Genomic DNA, 24,991 nt, shown 5'->3' on the forward strand with positions numbered 1-24,991 from the left:
AAGCGCCGTGCCACACTCATTTGTTGCATTCGAATAATGTTTTCATTAGTCAGACTATCCTCACCATCCTTCCATACTATCCATCTCTCATTCAGAGATAGAGGCAAGTTTTAAATACGACGTAAGCTTGAGAGAAAAGTTTTAAGCTGCCTGCACAGAGCTGAAGTGCAATCATAAATAGTTAACTTGTTCTTTTTTTAGTTTTTATTTTTTTTTTATTTTTATTCTTGCACTGTGCTGAATGAAAAGTTTTCCAATTTAGATTTATAAACCGACATAACGGTGTGGCAATTGCCACATAAAGAAGTCCGAGCCCAGAGAGACCCAGGACGCAGAGACAAGTACGGAGTAGTGAAAGTTTCCCCTGGGTCAGCGGGAAATGGAAAAGTTCTGCTCCCTGGAATAGCCACAGATCCAGACAAAATTGGACCGCATCTAATTTTCAACCGATTTGAGGCAGATGCTGCTTCTAGCTTCTAGCTCTGGACGGGACCGTCCACCAATGCAACTTCCTTGCACAAAAATGTGGCCAAATATACTGCGAGATTTTCTCTTCCTGCCACTGGCGCTGTCGCTAGCACTGGCAGTGGCACTGGCACTGGCACTGACACCTCTCCCCCTCCTCCCGCATCCTACAGGACTAACCAAATTTGTATCTGTTTCCCAGGCTGCGTGCGGCTTGCCGCTGACAGACATTAGCACGGCTTATGTCTGCCCCACCCACGGACACCTCCCGACACATCTGCATTTGAAAATTGTGAAAACTGCAAGCTGAAAGTGGAATTTTCCTCCATGGAAGGTGCGTTGCCTCTGTGCGTGTGCATGTGCATACATGTGCACATGTATCTGTATGTGTATCTGAATCTGTATCTGGTAGATACGAGACAGAGTTATTTTCATAAGCTTCTCCGTTCCTGATGCTCTGCTGTGGTGTGCTGTCCGTTTATCTGACGGTCCGCCGGGGGCAGACAATGTTTCGGATTTGCTAGTCAAATGAAATTCTAGTTATGCCTGTTTAGGATTCATTCCGTCTCCATCAATGGCCATTATCTTGCTCTTATGTACATAGGTGCTCCGCTACTGCGAGACTCGTACTTTAAGCCTGAAATTCAGTTCAGAATATTGCATACTTCTGGGCGAACACGAATTCTTAAAGAAACACTGACGTGAATTCCAGGTACTCTTCGCCTTGCAGAGGGGTACTATGCTTTTGTTCTACAGAAGAGGACTCGTTTCATAGTTTTTTGGGGCCCGAGCGAGGCTAGTCTGCAGGGGGCTTCCATGTATGTACAAATTTGTAATCAGTGTCGATAAAGCAGTCCATTAGTTTCCTTGCCAACTAATCCCTTATTCTTGAAGCTATCTATCTTACAGATCCTTCCTTTTGATAAGAGTTAGAGTATGTGAATCTTCGGCCCCGATATTCGAAGCATTTCTTTCTTTTATGTTTTCGAAAATATGTACTTCTAGGCATTCCCCAAGGTAGCTTCCTCCTCTGCCACATTATGTCACCAGCATTCGCCAATCTTCATCAAAATGCGCATCAGGACCGGGCGCTCAATCGAATTGCCTTTCGCTGGTCGTAACTGAACTTTACGTGTGCTTGGCGCTGCCTGATAACAGCGTTAAAGGGGGCAGGGGAGCAGGAGAGCAGGAAAAGAGGGTGGCAGGGACGAAAATATTACCCTTGCCCGAGACATAAACCTGATGCTATTGACACAGCCCCATCCCGCTCCAGACAGCAACATGTCAACGGTGTTGGTGCGGAGATGGAAATGAGGACGGGGACAGGGATTGGGAACGGGGACCGACAGAGTGCTGTGTCAGGCGAAAACGAATGCGGGGACAGGGGTGCGACGAAGCAAACCTACATAGAGGGGACATAGGAATATGCTCTCTTCCTCCACATCGGCCTCTTCTACATATGTATCTCTCGCAATTTTAATTGTTTTTGCAGCTTGCTTCTGCACTTTCCCCCTCCTTCCCCTCATTCACAGTTCTCCTGTAAAAATTTTCATTTTGGAAACAGTTGCTGTTACACGATATGTTTTAGGACAAAGCTACATTGCTCGATGCACTACAAAATGGGGTCTCTGAGTCCAGAAACACCTGTAGTTTTTAGGAAGAATAGCATTTAAATCTGTAAATCATAGCCAAAGGTACAGTATGAAGTAATTTTTCTTCTATTATTATAAGCTCATTGCACTCTTCCCACTGTACAGAAACAGCGTGCTATGCAGTGCCGTTTGTTTTCGTTCTCTTTATCTCGCCCTTTTCGCTTTCCATCAACAGCAGAAGCTAAGCTGCACTCGCGTTCGATCTGCTTCTTTCTCTCGTTTTCTCTCTTTTGCTTTTGAAGCTTCGTTTACAGTTTGGGCACGCTCACCATTCGGCACATGATGAAATTATACAAGGTGTTGGTGTTGTATTCGCTCAACACGCTCTCTTTTCGGGGCTTATTTCGCTCAGTCCAGCAGCAAATTTGTGCAACAGTAAACTTCGTTGTGATTGGCTGTGCGTGAGTGGGAATATGGATTTGTGGGAGACCCGAAAGAGAGCGTATATACCGCCTCGTATTATTTCATCACGATTCGTATCACCCACCTTTGCCATTAGTCTTAAATCAGACTTCTACTGACTCTCCTTTCGTATTCCTCAATTAAATCGTCGTAAGGTTTTGTGTCTATATTCTGCATATTTTTATCGGCAGTTATACTGCTTATTTTACTTAAAAATAAACTGTACATCTGTATACCTTAAAATGCAACAACTTCTCTTGTGAATCTAAACATTTTCTCAACAGCCATGATAATATTAGAAGCACATGCACTACTTATAGGTGCTATGGCCCTCAATGAGAACTAAGCTAACCAGCTAAATAGGTCGGTATTTTCTACCCCAAAACCGTCAGTGTAAAACGGATCGTGTAACTGTAACCCTGCACTTTTATTCACAATTCTCTTTAGAAGGTTTCCATTTTTTCCATGCGTTTACCAACAGGCACTTTTTTGCAAGAGTAGGCAGTGGTGATACGGATACGGGTGGGGGTACGAGTACGGGTGAGGGTACGAGTCTGTTGTAGCTTTTGTCGGTATAGCTTTTAGTGGCAGTGGCCATAACTACACATTGCACATGCAGCAATCATTGTCATCCCCATCTCGAACCCGCCTGGAGGCACCGCCCCGCAACGCTTCTCCCTGCTGCTCCTTCATCATCATAAATTTCTGGGCTTTGTGGTCATGTTCCTTCTACTACACGTTGTATACATGTGTTCTGTGGTCTGTTTGTGCACTGGCGTGTTCCATCCTGTTGGCACATTCTTTTTTAATCCCCCCTTCTGGCGGCCCTGTTCTCTCTTTCAGCTGTTGGAACAGCTTGCAGAATTACAAGGCCAGCATTCGCTCATCCGAAGCTTAAAGCTGTCCCCCAGTTCGGATGATGGTGGTCCTACTCTGCGCCCTATAATGACGCTGCCAATCATAAAGCCATCCATAAATGCAATTTCACTAATGAAAATTGATGGCTAATTAAAATGTTTGACTGAAAATTCAATGAAAATTTCGGTTACCATTATCATAATGGCAATCATCGTACGGTGCGGTGCGGTGCGGTTTTGTTCGGTTCGCTGCGGTGGGGCTCTGGTTAAAGAGGCTCCGGATCCCGGGTCCCGGCTACTGGCGCCCAGCTCCCGGATCCGAACAGCCCAAAAAATTATCAGCGGAAGTGCAGAATGTTTGTCTTTTTGTGCGTTGACATAGTACTCGCAAAGGGAGAGGAGATAAAGCGATGAAAGAGTTGAGTTCAGGGAGAGTCTGTGTGAAGCCTATAAGGATGGTTGAATGGTTCGATGGTAAGCCAACCCACAACAGGCACTGGAACAATGCAGGTCGAAGGCATCCAGGCGTATGGGAAGTTCACAGCCCGATAGGCTGGTTTTTTCCCAGCTCCACTCTCTCTCTCTCTCTCTCTCTCTCTCTGTCTTTTTCGGTCTCTTGTGTGTGTGTGAGGCCCATTGCCCAATCTGTGTGCGAAGCACCCACATATGCGTTGCTCTTGGTTTTAAATCCATTTTTTGTGCCTGCTCCTCCTGCGGGCTGCCTCTACTCATAAGTTGGGGCTAATCCTTGCAGGGTTGCCATCTATTGTTAAGGTCAGCGGACAGTACCATCTTTTTGAGAGAGAGAGAGAGAGAGAGAGTGGGATAGAGTAGCGCCTCGGATGATGTGTACTCGTATTTTTATTATGTCTGACATGTGGCTCTTCATACTTACTCGTATATTTTGATGGGATTTTCTTTTGTGCACGGCACAAGCTTAATATTTGTATAAGGGGCTTACCATCCATCCACTGCTTACCATCCAACAGCCCCATCAGCCCCATCATCCCCATCATCATCGCCAGCAGCAGCGGCAGCACAGTTGACGTTGACATTGCATGGCAAATATTTATTTTATTTCTCCAGTGCAACATATCAAAGTGGGATTGCGGTGTCTCGAGGAAATGCTCAACATTTCCCTCGGATTATGCCAAGTCCGGAATGGCAATGGGACTGAGCACGAGCCGGTTGTGGTCCGGCTGATAACTTGTCCATGAATGATATATACTTATAAACAGAAAATCAAATTAATTGGCCAATGCATTATTCAATTGCAAGTGCAGCTGCAGCTACAGTCCCTGCCACGGACACGCACCCGTACACGGGCCAGCCGTATGAGTGATCTGTATAAATATGATGCCCATATGGATTGCAGGCCGGCGAACGAGTAGAAGGAGGATGGATGGCTTCCCCAATCAATTAATACAATATATTTGTACTTTGGGGTTGTGTGGGGTTCAGCTTTTGTTCGTGAAGGATACTGAATGAACGGGGAAAAGAACAGCCGCTGACAGTCGCACAAAGCAAAGATGGAAAGCCTGAAAATGTCAATGAGTGGACGTGGAGTACTCATAAGGCGGCAACAAACCAAACAAGAGCGAGGACCCGACCATTTCGACCTCGACTCTGTCCTGGAAATCATTTCGGGGAGCCGCAAACAAAGAGAAGAGCTCCCACCCCCACACCCGGCCCCCAAACTCTCGAATAAATCATGGAAATTCAATTTGCTGTAAATGTACATTCGACTGGCTGCCTGTCTGAGTTATGGCTGACACTAAACGTCAGTTTCCCTCACGACAAGGGCTGCTGTCCGCCTGGCTGGCGGCTGTCTGCTGTCTGCCTGGCTGCCTGGCTGGCTTCTGGCTGACTTCTGGATGGAATATGCAAAAGATTTCAACAGTCACATTACGGTCTAATGGCATCTGTGCTGATGCCGAACGTGTGGGATAATGCAAGGTGCTCGATTCAGTGCTTATCGAAGGAACCATCCCGTTCCACTCCGTGCTGTGGAGGAGCAAAAGAATGTCTAATTTTCGCTATTCTAAAATGTGAGGCATTAGAGTCAAGACCCCTACTAAAGTGCAACGTAGATTGCCACAACTCAAGGACTCCGAGGGCAAAAGCGAGGGGCGGGGGCCATTTGCCACCGCTGAGCGGCCATAAAATATTCCAAATTATGTCCAGAAATTTTTGCCAGCAGTGGTCAAGGAGGGGCAAATTGAATTCCATTGAAAAGTTCTGAGCTTGTTAGCGCCGAGCAGGCCCCACGGGTGGGTACATACATAGGTAGGTACACACTTCGTCCTGGCTGCTAATGGCATAGGGGCAGACAGCTGCTGCTACTCGCCCGAGTGTGCGTCAGTCCACCAATTGTTCGGGAATTTCCCTTCCTTTGGGCCATGTGCGTCACTCGCATGGAGCCAATGCCCCGTACCCGTACCCACACCAATACCCATACCCATATCCGATCTGAAACGGAGCGAAGCCTGTCAATGCTCAACTTGATATTATGAAATGTCAGCTAAAGTGACAGCTGTCACCTGCTTCAATCCGTGCCAGAGACAGGAGCTTCTGCCTGAATGTATGTGTCCTGCCGGGGGATAAGCTGAGGGGGGGTTCGGGGTACTGTACCACCTCCAACTCGAACCATTCATCTCTGGAAAACCCAAATCAGTGGCAGTGGATCCGCTGCACCGACCTCGATTCTGTGTTCACTAATCTGTGAATTTGTTGCCCTGCTTTCTGGCCCCGAGTGTTGATGAATGCTGAACAAATGCCCATGGCTCTCTCTCTCTCTTTGGAAGAGCAGGCTGGCATTTAGCCCGGGTTTTGCCTGCCACTTCGGGCCACTTTGCGGGGGCATTCAAATTTGGTTTGGTTTGGTTGGGTTTGGTCATGCTTATAAGCTTTAACGCGTCATTTCGCGTCGGGTTTGTTCAGTTTCGAGATAAAGATGGAGCTGTTGGAGTGCTGGCGGACAGGCGGACAGGCGGACAGCAAAGAGTCCTGCCACGGCGACAAAGTGGCTGGCAAATAATTTAAAGTGCATAATCCGCTTACGGGCAGACGAGCAAACAAAGGCGAGGAAAATAGTGCGAAAGCAACATGCTGCTAATGTCCTTTGGCAAGGACAACCAGAGCAAACGTCTTGGCCAAATGGACAGCAGCAGGCGACAGGAAAGGACAGTACAGGCCCAGACACGGGACGCAGGACACAGGACGCAGGGCACGACAAGACAGGCCAAAGAAGCTTCAGTCATTTTTCACCTCCAACAATTGCACTTGCCCGCCTCCCCCCCCTCCTCCTCCCCCTCGTCCTCCTCGACAGATCCAATTTGCTCTGGGCCCGGACCCAGGACGAGGCCGGCCGGGATACTGTCCTGGACGATGCTTACATTTTACTTAGCAACTATTAATTTTCCATTAGCCTGTTCCATGCCCCATGCTCTATCCCTCCCCCCCTTTTGGTCCTTTGCCCCCTGCCCAAATGTCAATCAAAATTATTTCAGCTTGTCATAACAATGTGGAGGATGACTTGGCAGCCCCCAGACCCCCGCGTCCTTCTTGCCAGCTCACGTTTTCACTGATGTCAAAAGTATGAAAATTGGATTGGTATGTGAAAAATGTATTATGTATTTCCTTTTAGTGCTCTTCAGTGTGTCTGCTGTGCCCCGTCTCTGGAAATCATTAAAACTGTCAACAGAAAAATGTTTACTGAAACTCTGATCTCTTCAAAGTGACACTTGCAGCTGCCACCCTGCCACCCAGCAGGCCTGCCCCCCTGTCCAGTTGCCTGGCAGAAAGACCATTTCCTACTGCCATTTGCTGCAAGTGCCGCTCGAGGCGAGTGAATTACAGTTATTGCTCGCACTCCACTCAAGCAGTGTGACCACATTTGCATACAGGCTACGACTACGCCCATTTCCTACCCCGCCCGATTGGCAGACACTCCCGACACAACTGTACTCCGCATTCAATGCCACTTCGAGTCCTACGAGTGGTGCTTCAATTAGTGTAGAAAAACGGACTCGCATCAATCCCAAAGGCACACAAATTCCACGTACGTGTTGCATGCGAGTATTTTAAATAAATCCCCAAAACTTTTGGCTGCGAGGCAAAGAAAAATCCCAGTGTGTACACACTCGATCCAGGACTCAGTGGGTGAAGGAAGCAGGACTCCCCCATTAAAGTACTGCACAGCGCGGATGCAAATCAATCCAACATGTTGCATTAATTAAATAAATCCCCGCACTCTCGGCTGCGATGGAAAACAAACTATCCATTAACTGAATGAAAAAATCCCTGTGTGTGTGTGTGTGTTTACGTTTTAATATTTTCCCAATTTCCTGTTAAGCAAACTCTCAACATTTATTCGGAATTCAAACATTTTTTGCAGCCACTGTTAGTATTTATTCGCCCGCCTGTAAGTATGCTACCACCGAATGGGGTTCGCTTCGGTTATCTTCTTTTACTTTTCTTTTTTTTTTTGCAGCGAAATGTCCATACGAAAAGTGAGAAAATTAAATTTGTTTGAGCTGCGCTGATGCGCTGCTCTGTCGAAATATGCCACAAGCTGCGTGCCACAAGAAACAACACGGGCAGCCCATAAAGCGGAGGCTGCCGTTTCGGGGGTCCTGTCCCTGCTGTGTGCCCAATTGCCGCCGCCTCCCCGCGGGCTCCTTTTGTGGGCTGAGATTTTTCGCCCGTTCTTTGTCACCTCGTCCCCGTTATGACTCCCAGCCGTCTGCCGTCTGCGCCCCGCTGACTCCGCTCCTCCGTTCCTTTGTTGTGGGCCCTAAATTGTCAATTTTTGCATGTTTACAAGCCAGAGGCAGGAGCTGGGGCAGAGGCAGAGACAGAGGCCACAGGCAGGAGGCAGGAGGCAGGAGTCAGGAGTCAGGCACAGTTGCAAGTTGCTTAGGACTGACGAGAGTTTTTTCCGGAATCCTTTATCGGGCTGCCGAGTAGAGCGGAAGTGGCGCTCTTTGCCCTAGCACACACTAAGGACACACGTGAGGAGCTACCGAAGCATCCACTTCCTGTTGATTGTGCTGTCTATGATTGCTCCCAGTCCTCCAGTCACCCAGTCACCCAGTCGTGCTCCTTAAGCGGGTTCTGCATCCAAGACAGCATCGTTTAAAATATATATTTCTGTTTATGCGGATATGAAATTATTTAGAGCCCAACTTTGGTTTCAGTTCAGTTCAGTTCAGTTTCAGGTTCTTCTGTTTCCGCTGCTGATGTTATGCTAATACTCTCGAAATCGGGGCTCTCTGCTCGTTCCGCTCTGCGGCTTTCATTCGTTATAATTTCCCTCAAAAATGGTTTTCCACCAGACCCTCGTGGTAGCTATTTTTCTACAACTTTTCAAAGGATTGCCCCAAAGGGAAGTGGCAAAGGCAAGGGAAAAGGAAAGGCAAGGAACGGAAAAGGAAGGACATCCAACCGACAGTTAGTGGCTTTATGCTCTCTACGTTCGTTTTTTCTTATTTTTGCCATTTTGCACGCAATTAATTCAATTTGCAAAAAGTTTGTGGCTCGCACAACATTTTTGCGGTAAAGGCCACCGAAAACTGCAAGCATTTAAAGTTTTGCGGAAAGGTAGTACGGGTACGAGTACGGGTACGAGTGGGAAAGGGTTAACAATACGTATTCAAGGGTAGCACGATTCCATTCCCATCAGAGTCAGGGTCACTATCTGAATCAGATAATGTGTCAGAGAATATGCCAGAGATCAGAGCGCAATATGAAGTTCCTGCCTCTGGGGCAGAATGAGATGCAATTATCAAATGACAATAAAACAAAGCCAAAAAAAAGATGAGTCCGAATGGCGATAAGCAAAATATTCCGACATTTGAGTTTCCGTATCCTGATTGTCCTGTGGGAGGAGGGTGCGCCAATCCCAGAAAGTTTATAAAATGCACACAAACCGTAACCGAAAAAAAAAACCGGAAAAAGGGGGAAAGCACCTAAAAGCATTTTGATGTCAGGTTTATGTGGGAACGGGGGCAAGGGTAGGCAGAGGGGGAGGGGTAGGGGTAGGGGGCAGCATTATTATGAGCCACGAATAAAATGCAAATTTTAACGCCAACATTTATGACAACAATTGCACCACACACGCAGCAGAGCAGCGGAGCAGCAGAGCAGCAGAACTGCGGAGCAGTTGTGGCAGAGCATAAAATTACGAGGATGTGCAGGAGAAAGTTTGGAGTCGCTGCCCCGTTCCCTTTCCTTTCCTTTCCTTTCCTCCCCTGCCCTGCCCTGCCACTCTCTGTCCTCCCGCTCTTTTACGGCCAATTAAAAGTGCAAATTATATTTGCCCAAGTAAATGCGGAATGCAGCACAAAAACAAGTTCTTAACTTTCTAATTATGCGGCACGGAGACCGTACCCAGCGATGCGGCCGAGATGAGATATCCAACCATCGGGGCAACCGGGCATCCAGAGATACCAGAGGTACCCCATCGATGGAGCCATGATCCATCGATACTTGAAATCTTCATCGAGTTGTGTGCCAAAAGTTTGCCCCATTGTCGCTCCATTCAAATTATGGAAATTATGGAAATGTGGACCAGAATCGGAGGAGGATGTGGAGGAGGAGGAGGAAGAGTTGGAGCCAACTTCCGGCGCTCAAGAGCCAGAGACCATTTCTGCCCTTCCTGCCTGGTGGCACGCACTGGGTAACGACAATGCATAATAATGCAGTTTTGTACTTTATGATTATAATAAATGCTCTTAAATGCCGCCCGTCACTTTGCAGCTTCCTCCATTCCTGTGATGCCCCTGCTCGGGCCACTGCCACTGCCCCTGCCCTGCTCCGGGCTCTGGTATATGCTTGGTGGTAGATGGTAAATGAGAGAGGCTGGCCATGTAAGCTGGCTGGATGATAAATTTCCTTGGCCGTGTTATAAATTCATTTTGTGCAACAGCACTTTATGCATAAATTTGCATGTCACAAAAGCAACAATAGCGAAAAGCCAGTGCCACAAAGGAGAGAGAAAGAAAGGCATGCAACAGAGTGACGCCGCGCCCCGAACAGCCCAAACGCCTATCCGCCTATCCAGTGCCACCAGTGCCACAAAGGACCAGACACGTCCTCCGCTCTGTGCCGCCTTCGTTGCTCTGCCATTCATTGTGTGCCCGTATACTGAAAATAAACAGACGCCACAACGAAAATAAAACAACAGCAAACGACTTGGCCCCAAAATGGAGCTTAGCACGTACCACATGGCGTATGCAACTGCGTGCAACAGCAACTGCAACTACAACGACGACTCGTTGCCACAAATGTAGGTTAGATTGCGAGCAGGTCGTACTCGTAATGAGGTGCACTTGCACACAGGCACACACACACAAACACACACATTAATTGGTTGCAAAAGGTGAGAGGAGTGCAAAGGGGAGGAGACCCAAATGAACCGAGCCAAAGTGCCCTGAAAGATACACACATTCTGAATGGAGACATCCGAGTTGGCCAGAAGGAGAACTGGAACACAAAACACAGTGCAAAGTGCATAGTGCATAGTGCATGGAACACACGGTAATCGCAGCCTGAATCGACTGATAACGGACACTGGTGGGCAGGTCAAGAGTCGCCCCCAACCCGGTCTCTGCTGAAATTGCGTTGCTGGGATTTGGATTTGGATTGTGATTGGGATTGGGGAAACTTTTCACTGCGACCAGATTCCATATACAGGCATGGAAAACGTGAAAAGATAACCGCAGTGTCGGAGTTCCCCAGCGATAACCGTCTGTCTGCCCGCCCGCCCATTCTCTATGCGATTACAGACTGTCGCCTCATCAGTTGCATTCTGGCATTTGGCGAGTGCGAAACGATGAAGATTAAGGCAGCGATTCTCCTCTTTGTGATTTCTCTGGCCATGGCTGCAGGTGAGTGCGATCGATAGAGTTCAATGCCTCAGTGTGTCAAATGATCCATTGCTTGCAGGCATCGTGGCCCCGGACTGTCCCAGGTGGTCCAAGTGCTGGAAGGATTACCAGCATGGCAGGATCATTTACCGCTAGTCTGTACCTAGCACATATACTAAGAATAATTTATGCCTAATCATAGCCCCATTAAAGCCTTTTTCCATTACGCCTAATTAAAGTCCAGGGCTATTTATTAGGAACGAGAGAGCCACGCCACCAACGCTGGCACTGACCGCGGGGAGGCAGATGTGGAAAAAGTTTTCGGAATAGGCTTAACGAAAGAAAAAAAACCCTGAAAGAAAAACACTCTTCGGGCACCGAATCCCTAGATACCCTGGCAAATGCTGCGCCAAGTGGAATATACAGAAATAAAATAGACTACAGCTTGGACTATCTTTAGGAAGAAAAAAACAAGACATCAAATATAAAAGTGTTGCGGAAATGGAAAAGTTCGTCCAAAATCGCAATGCCCTCCTGCATAGGGTATGCTTATTACAACCGCTAATTGCAGCGACCGGATGGAAGAGATGGCATCCGTGTAATCCCCTGTGGACGTGGATGTGGACACACATGCGGTTCTGTTATTCAGAATACCTTGTAATCGCAGCACACCACACGGGTATGTTGGGTGGGGCTGGGGGGTGGTCATTCTGCCTAATGCTGGGTATCGCCCCAGTCGAGTCCCTCCCCAATGCAGCAAATGTTACTTTTTCACCGCTTTGTCCACGCACGCAGAATATTCGTAAGCCCCAATGAGATTGACAAGCTTGTCAAAGCTTTTCCGACCAAGGGTCGGGGCAGCAGTAAGTACAACAATTCAATCGCTGGACATCGCCCTCCCCCCGGACAGATGGGGGCGCACGGCAACTGGACGCAAAGTGGCACGCAATATGACTGACCAGTGCAACCGATAGAGGGCGCTGGTGACACAATTAACGGTAGTGCCAGGAAAGAGGAGTGGCAGAGGCAGTGGGAGTGGGAGTGTGGAATACGTTATGATTGACACGGGTCTGACGCATTATCGATTGAGGCACGCGTCTAGCTTTCGGTGCGGTGCGGGGGAGTGGGTACAGTGGGGACCCAGTGTGTAGGTCACCGCCACTTTCCATCAAATAAACTCAATTATTTATACTCGTATACAACTCGTAACGAGTTGTGGCCGGGCGGAAATTATAGATTTTTTGATTGATTTTCCGGAGGACTGCTCCGTGTCGTATCTAGAACGTTCGGCTCGCCGTTTTATCCACTTGAAAGATAATCTAAGGCAAGGAAAATTGATGACTTGGTCGGTAGAAACAGCAAAGAAAAAACGAGAGAAAAGGCAGCTTATCTTCATCTGCGGCAGGGCAAACATTCTGGTGGGGAGGGGGCGGTTGGTGCAAGGAAACATCATTACGGCACCTCGCGGTAACGATGACTCGACTTTGTCAACACAAATTCCATTAATATCGGACCGCATTAACATCACGGACATTTTCGCTGGCTAAATCTGTCCACCCACTTTTCCCGGCACTTTTCTTGGCTTTTCCCCTAGCTTCTGCAATTGCGTGACATTTGGAATTACTTATGTACTTGGTGGTGGTGTTTCCCACAGTGCCCCCAGTCCCGCCTCTGTCTGCGATTAAAAGTTAACAGGGATTTGTTTGAGAAAAACCTTTGGCCCAGGTGGTGGGGAGAAGAGAGCGGGGAGAGGGTAGAGGGGCGAGGGCAGGGGTTGTCTTTTCGTTGCTGCCACAAACGGAAAGATATTTCTTTGTTGCTTATCGATTTTTTTTGTTCCTGAATCCGCTTCTATTGCCGACCCCCAGTCCCAGCATGTTTTGTTTTTGTAGGAATGTTGCTTTGATACGAGTATACCCCTTGCAGAGGGTATATTTGTTTTTTCCAGTTGTTTGGATAGCTAGAAATATATGTAGCTGCCCCTTAATATATGAATAAATATGAATACGAGTAAAAACAAATATCAGGCCTCTCAAATAACGATTGACACTTTCGCGGTTATTTATTGAATAATTTAATCATGATTTATTCTGAATAATGAACTTAGTAATAAGGTGACGCCGTCCGCTGTGGTGAGGACCATCCACGCTCTTTTGTCTCTCAGAGAGACAAGAGCTACAAAGAGCGAACGTTTTACCTTCTGCACGTTTGCATGCCTACTGACAGGCGGATGGTCCTCGAAGGAGAGAAGATCTGGTGACAATGTCACCTTATTACTAAATTCATAGTGCACTGAGCAAGGCAACTGTGGCAACGATCATTTGCCTGTGTGAATTGTCGCCTAAAATCATTCGTAAGAATCAGAAAATTTGTAAATCTATAAAAAAGTATAACAATTTGTATTAAATATGTATTACAAATTCTCCTTCAATGGCTGTCTTATAGAAGATATACTAGAAATCGGAAGTATGATCTACTAAATGTAGTATTTTGCGCAATTTATTAACATTAATCAATTTTTTGCTGCCATACTCTTCACTCTGTTTGTGGCGAACAAAAAAGAGGAACTAGCCGCAAGAAAATATATGTATATGTATGTTCTTTATCTCCTACTACAGTTGTTATATGTACGTATCAAAATCGGACACGTGCATCAAAAAATGATGAGTAATAATAATGAGAAATAATAAATTGTATTATTTCAAGAGTATCTAAACATTCGGACCCCTTTGTTGGTTTTTTCTAGAGTTGTATTTTGCTTTGTTTTGCTTTGTTGTTTGGCATGTGAGCCCATTTTTAGAATTGCGCCAAGGTACGAGTATATTCGGGGAAAAGGAATGCGTCTGGGCCTCAGACAAGGGTTGAATCAGCCAGCCACAAGTTGCACACTCGCATCGCGCGACTTTTGTGGGGGACCGCACCGAGCCACAGAGCCACAGAGCTAAGAGCCACAGAGCGCACAGAGCGGTAGAAGAGAAAACCGTGAACTGTGATAACAAATGCAGTTCCATCGACATTTGTGACTCACCTCGATAATACTGTCGCTGCCAAGGCCGCAGATTTTGTTCTTGCTGTGGAACTTTTGCTGTTCCAATGGGTTTTTACGCTGCTTGGTTTTTGGTGCTAGACGCAGACCGCCCTTGCCACCACCGTCACTGGCGCCGCCTCCGCCGCCGCCGCCGCCTACACCAGTGGCAATTACAATCTCGTCGTCCTCGTCGTCGTCGAGGAGGTCCAGAGCGGCGGGCGAGCTCAGATTGAGGGCATCCACGTCCACATCTATGTCGAGATCGATGTCGGCCGCTGTGTCCGGCAGCAGGTCCAGATCGCTTTGGAAACTCAAGTCGAGGTCTTGGGGCAACTTGGCGTACTTATTGTGGCTTTTCATTGTTGCAGCCGTGCATGAGTCATGTGGCCGTGTCGGTGGCCGAGCGGGGGGACTGCAGGAATCGCGTAACGAAGCCGTGCACCAAAACAAAAACAATCAAACGAGAACAATCGATTTTTCCGCCTAAAATTTACCGCTAGAACACTTATCGAAAGCGCAGCAACAACAACAGGTTCTTGTCACGCGAATGTCGCGTTTTCAAAGCGGATCTACCATACGGAGACAAACAAATTTCACTGGAGAATCCTGCCGGCCCACCTTCCGGCACTATATCCCGATTTGATCTGACTGTGCTCTCGATTGGAGTTCAATATTTCATCCGGTCCGAGACTTTCGCGAGTTCCAATAACAGCTGTAATGGCGTCGCCGAAAGAACCGTTCGTTTCTGCGCATGCAGGGTATAACTATATTAGGTATGGCCACCAGCCGGCTCTTTGGGTACCAAAAGCTACCTCTCTTTGCGTCACGCGTCGACGCAAACAAGTTTGCATGGTATATGAAACAAAAGTTAGGGACTGCTCAGAGCCGTCTTCATAAGGGACATATGTAATTGCTATGCTTGCTATCGTCCAAGAGAGGGATGACCTCACCTAATATAAATACCAATTGTGAACGAATTTTGATTGTTGTTGCCGCTAAAAACTCAAAACAAATGCACGTCTTGAATCTGATTTTAGAAAATGAAAACTTCTAGTAATCCCAATCTTCTAATAGTGTTTGTTGTTCCAGATAAATCTTTTGTGGAGTATAATTTAGATGAGTAGAGCAATATCATATGTGCATTTCCATTTTGACGTTACGTTTCACTTACCTCCCTATTCGCCAAAAAATAACAACAATCGCAAGTACGGTTTTAAAGATTTGTGTAAGCCAAAATATGACCTGACGTTACGTTACCAAAACCAAAAGTGGTTTTTAAGGTGGGTGTACAAAATTGCAAAACTCAACTCTGAGAATTGAGAGGAACTAACTGTGTTATACTTTTTGTGCCAAGTACTTTTTTCCAAGTTAATAAATATAAAACTCCTTCTCTTCACGTCTGCACAGCTACGGCAAAAATCATTGTAGGGGCACCCATTCCGTGAGGCAACGTATGACTGCGCTGCACCTTTTTCAGCTGAGCTTGCGGAGCTCAATTGTGCGCTTCTTTGTGATGTTTGGCCATGTTTGCCGAGCTATGCGACATCGTTGCACTAATTGCCACATATTGTCTGTTAGTCGCTTGAATTGCTCTTTTATGATGTGCCAGATCTGGCCAGTTGGTTGCCCGAGACCCATATAAGGCTAACAACAAATTTCTGAGCCATTTGGTGGATAGATTTGCTGCAGTCGGCAACGGTGGCCGAGTTCGAGGAAATCGCATTTAGTGATTTGATGTCGTAACGGAAACCGCTTGAAGACAACTCAAAGCTTCCCTGATTTCTCTGACTTTCGCCTAAAAGAAATCTAAAGAAGTGCCTTCTGTTTAGCTTTTCCAGCTTCAATTCATCTACAAAGATTTAGTTTAGGGCCCCATCTGGCCCTGGTGGTCCCTCTATGGAAGATTATTTCGAAAAGGGTATCTCTTTACTCCCTTGGATTATATGGTTTTTCCTTAAAATGGATGGCTCTGAAGGTACATATGTATATACTGGCAATTGGGCATCATTTGGGGTGGTCCAGATGCGTAGGGCGGGAGTTCGCTGAACTTTGCCCATTCGTTAAGTGATCGTCCTTTTTGATAGAGCCGACCGCCCGCTTAAATTAGTTAAACTTCGATAAATTCAGAAAATAGTATCAGGACAAAAGTATTTTGGATATTTTCACGGAAATGCCATATAAGCTGTCACCGATTCCTTGCTTCCTTGCAGAACAAATATCTCAACACAGTCCTTGAAGAAGAAAAGCTATCATTTTTAATAAAGAATTAATTTTGATCGAACAATTTATGAATTCGCTCTTTAAATGTGGCGCGCTTTGGTAATTTTAATACGAGTAATTCAAATTCGATATATATCAATTTTGCTATCGAAGTACTAAAAACCAGGACACCAATACGCCAGGTGTCGCCACAATTTAATAGTGTGACCGGACTTTGCCGATTAGTTATCGAAACAAAGCTATCTAAATTGAAGGCCGGTGGAATTCAAATTCCAAAGGTCCTTAGATTGATGTAAGCTATTAAACTAGGATGAATTCGTTTTGAGAATTGTTTTTGATCATTTCTTTATTCGAAAGCAGTTTTTTAATCAATAATGTTTTGTTTAGTCCCTTTATAGTTAATATCATTTATGAATCCATCCACAATTTTACTTAATTATGCAAATACGTTGTTTAAAATGAAATTCTTAAAAAGAAGAAGCATCTTTTGTAGCTACCACAAGGTGTACTTTCTGTTTCTGTTCTTGTTGTTTCCGTTGTGGTTGTTCTTATGTATACGAAAATGTTTTTGCTCAGCGATTGCTAACTTTGCGATAGAGATTTTGCTGAAGCATGAAAAAGCCTCGAGACAAAAGCATCATGCTATCATCCAATCTATCGGATCCGATCCTAATCGGATATAATCGTTATAGAATATCAAAAAAGATTTCATTTAGCTATAAAATTGTGTATATATATAAATATAAATACTGTTCACTTACGAATATCGCGCCCACGGGCACTTTGTCAGATGGTTTTGAACATAAATAATGACATCAAAAATGTTTTGTGTAATAAAAAAATTACTTCTTAAGAAACTAAATTAGTTGCATTAGCTGTTCGTTAGCAATAAAATGCTTTAAGTACATACGTTCTCTGCTCTTTTCTTCGCTTCGATTCGATTCGCCTTTACTAATATTCGCTTAGTAGTTAAATAATTTAAATTACTGGCAACATTACGGAGATGCTTTGCGTTCGTTCGTTCATTCGATTGAGGGGACATCGGGGGGCATCAAAGTGGTTGAAAATTCATTTTGTGAGGCGATACAATTATGAGAGGATTGACAAGACAACGGTTAATATATAGCTTCAGAAGCTTTACTTTCTCAAAGAGGGGCTAAGCAGGGCTTGCGGCTGGTTCGGGCGGGTCTTAGTCCTGTCCTGTTTGTCTAACTCCATCGATCGCATTCAACTTAGGCTAACGAATTATCCCCAATCTTACGGATCTAGTAGAAAAAAAATATAATCATGGCAAGCGCTTAAGCGTAGCTTAATCTACCCCTCTGCATAGTGGCTACTGCGACTGGTGGTGGTGCTGGTGCAGCTGATGCTGCTGGTGCTGCTGCTCCTGCAACTGCTGCAGCAGTTGTTGTTTCGTCTCGGCTTTCACCGTTTTGTAGCGATCCTTCTCCTCTGTGTTCTCGGGGGGCTCACACTCGAAGGAGGCCATCGAGAGGGTGTTCTCGTTGAGCACTGCGCTGTGCTGCAGATAGGCAATGACGTTCGGCAGCTTCTCGAAGGGACAGGTCACCTTCTTCCACTCGTTGAACTCCGTCACTTGTTTGGCCAGCTGGGAGCACTTTTCAAAGTTGATATGATTGTTTGGCAGCCTATGACAGAGACAGAGATAGAGACAGAGACAGAGAAATTATAAATCGTTGATGCTTGATCAATTGGTAGCAACGATGGCACTGATACTCACCGATTCGAGCAGCCCTCGTTTAGAAAGTACAAGTCCTTAACAAATAAACTAAAGAATGGAATGATTATGCGTTCGCGTTCCTCTGTGGCACCCTCGGAGCGCCACATAGCAGCTTTGAGCGTCGAGCGATAGCTATTGAAGTTTGATGTTGGATCCATTTGATGTTCCAGCACTGAGAATTTGGCCGATTGCACCTTTGACCACTAATTATGAGATGAGATCAAAGCAGAGTTTGAGCGTACAATATACACACAGAAATATACGGATATATCCTCTTTAAACTTACTGTCTTCTTGAGTCTGCCTATGGGCGCCAGATTTAGACCTGCTATTATGGCCATCAGACTGTTGAAGTTGCCAATGTTGAAGCACTCACGGGCCGTCTCAATCCAGTACTCGATGATGCGAACACGCTGCTTCTTCTTCGGATACTGCAAGCAAAGGATGGAGGCAATAACAATCATGACATATGCTGAAAGGGATTATCTCCCATCTGCTGCTGCTGCTGCTCCTTTACCCACCTTGACAATCTCGCTGGCTGTCAAGTAGCTGAGGCGATTGAACCACTGCACATACGACTCCAGGTTGCGCGTCTTTTTCATATCGTTCAACGAACCCTTGCCGGCACCGCCTCCGCCTGCGCCATCCTTGGCCTGCTGCTGGGGGTAATCCTTGGCAAACGCCTGGACAAACTCCTCGGGACCAATATGCGACAGGCGCTCTAGTTCGATGGCCGTCAATTGGTGGGCCAAGTGGGCGCAGCTCGGACACATGTCCATGATGCCAAAGACTTCGTCTGGCTGAGGGGTGGTCGAGTTTGAGTTGGAGGTGGAGGAGGAGGTGTTGCCGCTGGAGGAGGAGTTGGAGGTGCCGCTGGCCGAGCCCCCACCACCCACGCCATTGGCATGCGAGTGCGAGCTGCCCAGAAAAGTTTGAAAGGGATTATGCAAATGATGATGATGATGATTATGGTGGTGTTGACTTTGGCCAGAAGCCACCGCCACCACCTCTCGCTCGCTGGCCTCCGTGGTGAGCGTTAGCAGGAACTCCTCGTACTGCTCCAGGGCCGTCAGACGGGACACGAGCAGCTGTAGAATGCGAGAGACCTGTTTGCCCAGCGAGTTGTCGATGTAGACGCACTTCCTGGCCAGGATGCGCACCTGCTGCATGAGGCGCTCATCTCTGAAGTCGTACGGGAAGATCTCGATCCACTCCGAGAGCAGCCGTATGCAGTGCTGGGCCGATCGCTGCGTACTCGTCCGCTGCTGCGGCTTTGGCTCCAGCTCCGAACTCGTCGCCGTCGCTATTGCCGCCGCCGCTGCCGCTCCCTTTCGCTGGGTCAGGGGCGAGGCGGAGTTTATGCTGAGGTTCAGCACCTGCCCGGCATCGTCGACCACATCGCAGCCGCCACCTGCTCCCTGCTGCTGCTCCCAGGTTGTCGAAATCTGCGCCAACAGCTCGTGCGGCCGCACAAAGAGCCTGGCACTCAGCAGGAAGGCAAAGACAAAGCTCTCGTCCGGATAGTACTCGTGGGTGGGCACCATGTGGGTGATGAGCGACTTCAGCGGGCCCGAGTGCAGCTTGCCCTCACAGTACACCAAGTGACCCTCCTTGGGTTCCTTTCCCGTGGCCCTACTCTGGGCTGGGGCATAGCTGAGCGGCTTTTCTGGCGGCTTCTCCGTGGGGGCGACTCTCCTGTTGCCGGAGTAGGTCTCCTGGCTGTGGCAGACGCTGTTGCTTCGCTGCGTCTTCAGGTCCGGCAGTGTTTTGTGTGTAATTGACGTGGTTGTGGCACTTGTTGACGCTGCAGCCGCTCCTCCAGCCGCAGTGCCCTTGATATTGAGGCTGATGTTGGCACTGCCGGTGCTGCCACTGCGGCCGTTCGTGGCACTGTTAATGCCGCCGTTGCTCGACGACATCTGGACTCTTCCCAATCCTGGTCCCTCCGCTGGAGCATCTAAGTCTCACGCATTGTGGAGCCAAAGGGAGAGCTGCTGCTGAAATGGCAAAAAGTGGACGGTTAATCGCAGTGTTAATCGAGCCAAAGTGTGGCTCCGAGAAGCCGTACGAAAAGGCAATTAGAGACAAGGAAAGCAAACAAAGGAATAGCTTAATGACTCGAATTTCTAGTCTGTCTGTCTGGGGATGGCATGGGATGGGATGGGATGGCAAGGGGATAAGTGGGGACGGGGCTAGCGAACAGAGTGAGGAGATCTCTCTCGAAGATCTCGGCTATCCCAACGACTGAAGCACCATTGAAGCAGCACGGATTTCAGCTTAGCAAAGCGAAAAATCGCCAAGCAAAGTGGAAAACTAGAAAAGTGCCATTGAATGGCAGTTCAGAGAAAAGACCCAACGTCAACGTTATTGATCGCTGGAATGGGGACACCACACCACATCACACCACACCACATCACATCACATCACGTAGCGTGGCCAGCCACATGGGCAAACGGATGAAGAAAGTGGGAGGCTCCTCCTCCTCCTCCTGCCGATTGGCTCAGAACCAGAACCCACTACTCAAAACCATGCTCTGGTATCAGGGACAGATAATGAAACTATAAACTGGAAAGCCCGACTAAACTGTTCATTTGTGATGAAAATCATTCGGCAGAGCAGTGCGGGGCGGGGCGGGGGATGCGGCGGAGGCGGGGTGGGCTTATCACAGGCCACCGAACACCGAGCACCGAGCACGGAGCACCGAGCACGGAGCAACGGAAAAACGAACGAAACTAAATGAAGCTAAGCGCAAGCGACACTCAACGAAACATGAGAATTACAAATATTAATTAACAGCAAAACAGAAATACCAAAAATATGGGTCAACAAATTGTTTAGTCCAAGAGGAGAGCCGAAGGGGGGGGATGGGGGCGATGGGGGGAAGGGGCGAAGGCAAAGGAAAGGCATGCTAAACACGTTAATTGAATTACCAAGACGCCAATGGAGGGAGGAGCCAAAAGGAGAATAAGGTGCCGAAGAAGGGGCTGCTCTGCCACCCATCCACCCAACCACCCACCCGCCCAACAACAAGTAAAGGCGAAAAAAGGGAAGGGCTGCACATTTTCACTTTTCTTACCATATTGCACGCTTCACAGAACACCAGAAGTAGGCGGATCGGGCGAGGGGGGGATGGAGGGGAAATAAATTATTAACTGCAGACGAAAATTGTAATCAATTTTCATATGCGGTAGGCAAAAAAAAAAACTAAACAACAAAAACAACCAAAGAAAATTAAAACAAAGCTAAAAGCAAATTAAAGTCTATATTTATATCAAAAACAACAAATGAGTGGAATGCACTGCCCATAAAAGCTTAAAGCAACAAAATGCAACAGCAACAACAACTGTAAAAACAAGAACAGCAACAGCAACAGCAACAGCAAAAACAACAACATTAGCAGCAACAACACCATAATTTGTATACAAAACGCAAAAGAAGAAGAAACAGCAGCAGCGCAGCAGCGCAGCAGCGAAGCAGCAATGACAGACGTGAAAGGCAAAGGCCGGCGCGCACAGTGGAGCAAATTAGTAACCTGATCAATAGATGCACAAATGTTTATTTAATTAATTAAGACCAATAGTTTTCATACCCTTCCAGTGGGTATTTCGATTTGGACAAAGATGTTTGCAAGCCTTTTTGATTAGAAATTCTCACAAAACAAAGTTTTGGCAGATATTCTCTGAGTCGATTTCTTAGCTGCCAATTGGAACAATCATCGACGTATATTTTAAGAAGTCAATTTTTCTCTCCCGATTCCCCAATCTTCTGCACCAATGTGCAACGACGTGAAAGAAAGGCAAAGGCCGACGCGTGTGGAAATGCAGGGGGAAAAAGCCAAGAGGCCAGCAAAGAAGTCAACAAGAGAAAAACAAGGACAGCGAGAGAAAGAGAGAGAGAGAGGGAGATAAAGAGTAACAGAGAGCGAGAGAGACAAGTCAATAAATGGGGCCGTGGCCCGACCCGTCCGGTCCGTTTACTGCTGCTGCTTTCCCATTTCCCACTTGAAACGCAAGAGTCGAGAGCGGGGGGCGAAAGCGGTGGAAGGGGGGGGACAAGATGCAGATGCACTGCACTCAGTTAATGGGAAATGTCGAATTGGAAGCGGGTTTTATTTGCTTACCTGGAGCAGCTCCCGTGCATTTCGCAATTATCCTGGCCCAGAATCTCTTGGACCATCCACGCCGCACACCGCACACCGCACGCACACGGCCACAGAGCACACGCCCCGCCCGAACGAACGAAAGAAGTTTGTCCTGGTTGCACTTGCCTCCTGGTGGCAGAAGAAATCAGGACAGTGCGTCGTACGCTGGCGTCGCTGCTCACTGCTCACTGCTCTGGCTATCAAAAGTGGAACACACGATTCCAGCTAAAGAGGCAGAGGGAGTTGAGTTGTGTGTTCCTGTATCGGCGTGTGTGTGTGTGTGTGTTTGCAAAAGCAATTTACAATACGCGAACGGCAAACATTTCAGTTTTAGCTTTCAGAGCACCCCACCTTTGCACCTTCATCCCCGCAGCAGAAGTGTCGGCAGAGGCAGCAGTCGCATATGGCCGCCTTTTGCGTCGCCTTCTGCTTGGCACAAAAAATTATGGATATGGCAAGCAAATACTATATTTAAATAAATTCAATGTCTCAATGCTGTTTGTGTCACACGAAATGCATTTCCACGACTTTGCAAGCACTTTTTCCCCGTGCATATACGGGTTTTTGTTTGTGTTTGTGTGTATAATATGTATAAGAGCGCCGACCGGTTTGTTTGCTACGCAGAATTTTCTTTACACAAAAAAAAATATATAAAACAACATCGAACACAAAGAGTCTTCGTCTTGTCTTGTAATAACGCTGGTCACCGTTCACTTTTCAATAATTTATACAAATCGTTGCTGCGGCGGCATATTGCGTGGTTTTGTTGTTGCCTTTCGCTTTTTATTGCATTTGCGCTTAATTTGCGTTTTGTTTACTACGGGTTAGGGACAGTGTGACCACGGCATTATCGATGAAATATTCCGCCTGATCCCCAGAAATGTTCCGTGTCATTTTTAGTATATACCGTACATATGTCGACGAAATGTTGGTATTTAATTTTTATTTTTTTATTCGGTTGAATATTACAAGCTAGCTGGACCCTCAGCTCTCAACTCATAATTTGATCCGGTTGATAAATCACTTTCCAACAATACAGGTTAATTTGGAATTTTCTTATTTTTTGGATTTTTTGATAAATAAGGTTTAAGCAACAACGGTCAACAACAATATCCACTAAATGAATTTCCGTACATAGTAACTACACGCTAACTACTCTAATGATACATATTAACTATATTTTTATGTAATTACCAAAAGCGACACCTGAAGGGGAAATGTGTACATATATTTGTTGACAGGCTTCGTTGGTTTTCTTTTAAATGCCTTATTCCGAAATTTTGAAAAATTGAGATTTTGATGGCAAACGGAATTCGATGCTGATCACGAGTTAGTATTCGATGTGGCCTGGGACATGGCTTTAAATGGCATTTCCACATGGTTTCTACATTGGTGAACTGGACAAGAAAATATAAAAAAATACCACGAAAAACATGGACATGGACATGGTGTCTAAACTGGAAAGCAAATTAGTGTTACCGCGGGCTTATTGCGACATAAAGAATATAAAGATATCGATAGCATATATCGAATGGTGACGACAGTAAATGGTCGCGGGTGACCAGTATGGAATTGAAATATTACTGAAATGGAATACAAAAATTCAAGTCCTATAAATTAAATCTTGTTGAAGCTGGTTATGGCTTTCTTCAGAATGAATTAAACGATGCAAACTCATCAAATGAAAAATAAATTCACTTTATAAATTTCTTGGGGGAGCTATTGATGCGGAATAATAGAATATATAGTACATATAAAAATAAACTCAAGTTGTCTGAACTTTTACTAATATTTGATTTATTATTTATTATTAGCACAAATTTTATGAATAGAATTAAACAAAACAAGGGCAAAATTATTACAGTTGAACGGCTGAAGAGTTTAATACAAAATGAAATGAAAAAGAGAGAGACAAAAAATATACATAGAACTAAGAAGGACTGCAACAAAAATTTACAACATGCGCACGAGAGATAAAAACAGATGGAGCCCAGCACAATTGAACCGGGCCTATTTTTTTAAAAAGTACATTCCCCGAAGGCAATCCCGCGTTAAGTCAGTGTCGACTCAAAAAACTGCAAATGAAACTTCACAAGTTGAAATATGAATAAATTGTCTATTTTAATGGCTATATACAACTATACATACATTTTGAATAAACTTTATTCTTTGGAATCCCCTAAAAATTGCAGCAGCTCTGTTTGGTAAATGGCTTGGCCTTAGTGCTTCCATTTTGCCGGAGTATCTCTCCTTGGGTTTTTGGGTTCTCCTCCTGTTGTTTCTGCTGCTAATAGACAGACAGCCATGGCTACATGGACTCGGTCAATGTTGGGAGCAAGAACGCACTTTATACATAAATATATCTAATTGCACTTCACTCATTTTAACATAGTCTTCTTATAAAGCCAGTGGTTTTTACTCTCATTATGTTGGGACTTAGTAGGCCAGTAGAAGATTTATTAATACGGCTGTATAGCAATAACTGCTGATCTAAAAAATCCCAACTATAATGGGTGCACACAAATATTCCAATTGAGTTTTACACGTCTTATGGTTGACCCTCGCGTCTGCAGCTTAATGACAAACTGAATGAAATTTACATCATCTTTTATAGTTAC

General features: G+C 46.1%; 2 protein-coding genes across 5 annotated transcripts in view; both read right to left on the reverse strand.

Moving 5' to 3' along the window:
• The window catches only part of SPoCk (secretory pathway calcium atpase), a 44,800-nt gene extending 29,803 nt beyond the window's left edge, over positions 1 to 14,997 (reverse strand). For all 4 annotated transcript variants that reach the window (XR_004469757.1, XR_004469756.1, XR_001453105.2 and 1 more), the window contains exon 1: positions 14,273 to 14,997. Coding sequence is in view for 1 of the 4 variants with exons in the window: in XM_001353331.4 (XP_001353367.4) it covers positions 14,273 to 14,632 (360 nt within the window). In the remaining 3 variants the exon portion in view is untranslated. The remainder of the gene's footprint in view (positions 1 to 14,272) is intronic.
• A 2,058-nt stretch (positions 14,998 to 17,055) lies between these two features.
• On the reverse strand, positions 17,056 to 23,234 carry LOC6900452 (ras-GEF domain-containing family member 1B-B). Its single transcript, XM_015187294.2, has 5 exons — positions 22,353 to 23,234; positions 18,754 to 20,229; positions 18,520 to 18,663; positions 18,234 to 18,436; positions 17,056 to 18,141 (listed from the first exon to the last, which is right to left on the reverse strand). The coding sequence occupies exons 2-5, from the start codon at positions 20,149 to 20,151 to the stop codon at positions 17,826 to 17,828; spliced, it is 2,061 nt and encodes a 686-aa protein (XP_015042780.1). The 5' UTR covers positions 20,152 to 20,229; positions 22,353 to 23,234; the 3' UTR covers positions 17,056 to 17,825.
• Between the last annotated feature and the right edge of the window lie 1,757 nt (positions 23,235 to 24,991).

The sequence above is a fragment of the Drosophila pseudoobscura genome, chromosome X (assembly GCF_009870125.1).
Source record: "Drosophila pseudoobscura strain MV-25-SWS-2005 chromosome X, UCI_Dpse_MV25, whole genome shotgun sequence".
Classification (NCBI taxonomy): Eukaryota; Metazoa; Arthropoda; class Insecta; order Diptera; family Drosophilidae; genus Drosophila; species Drosophila pseudoobscura.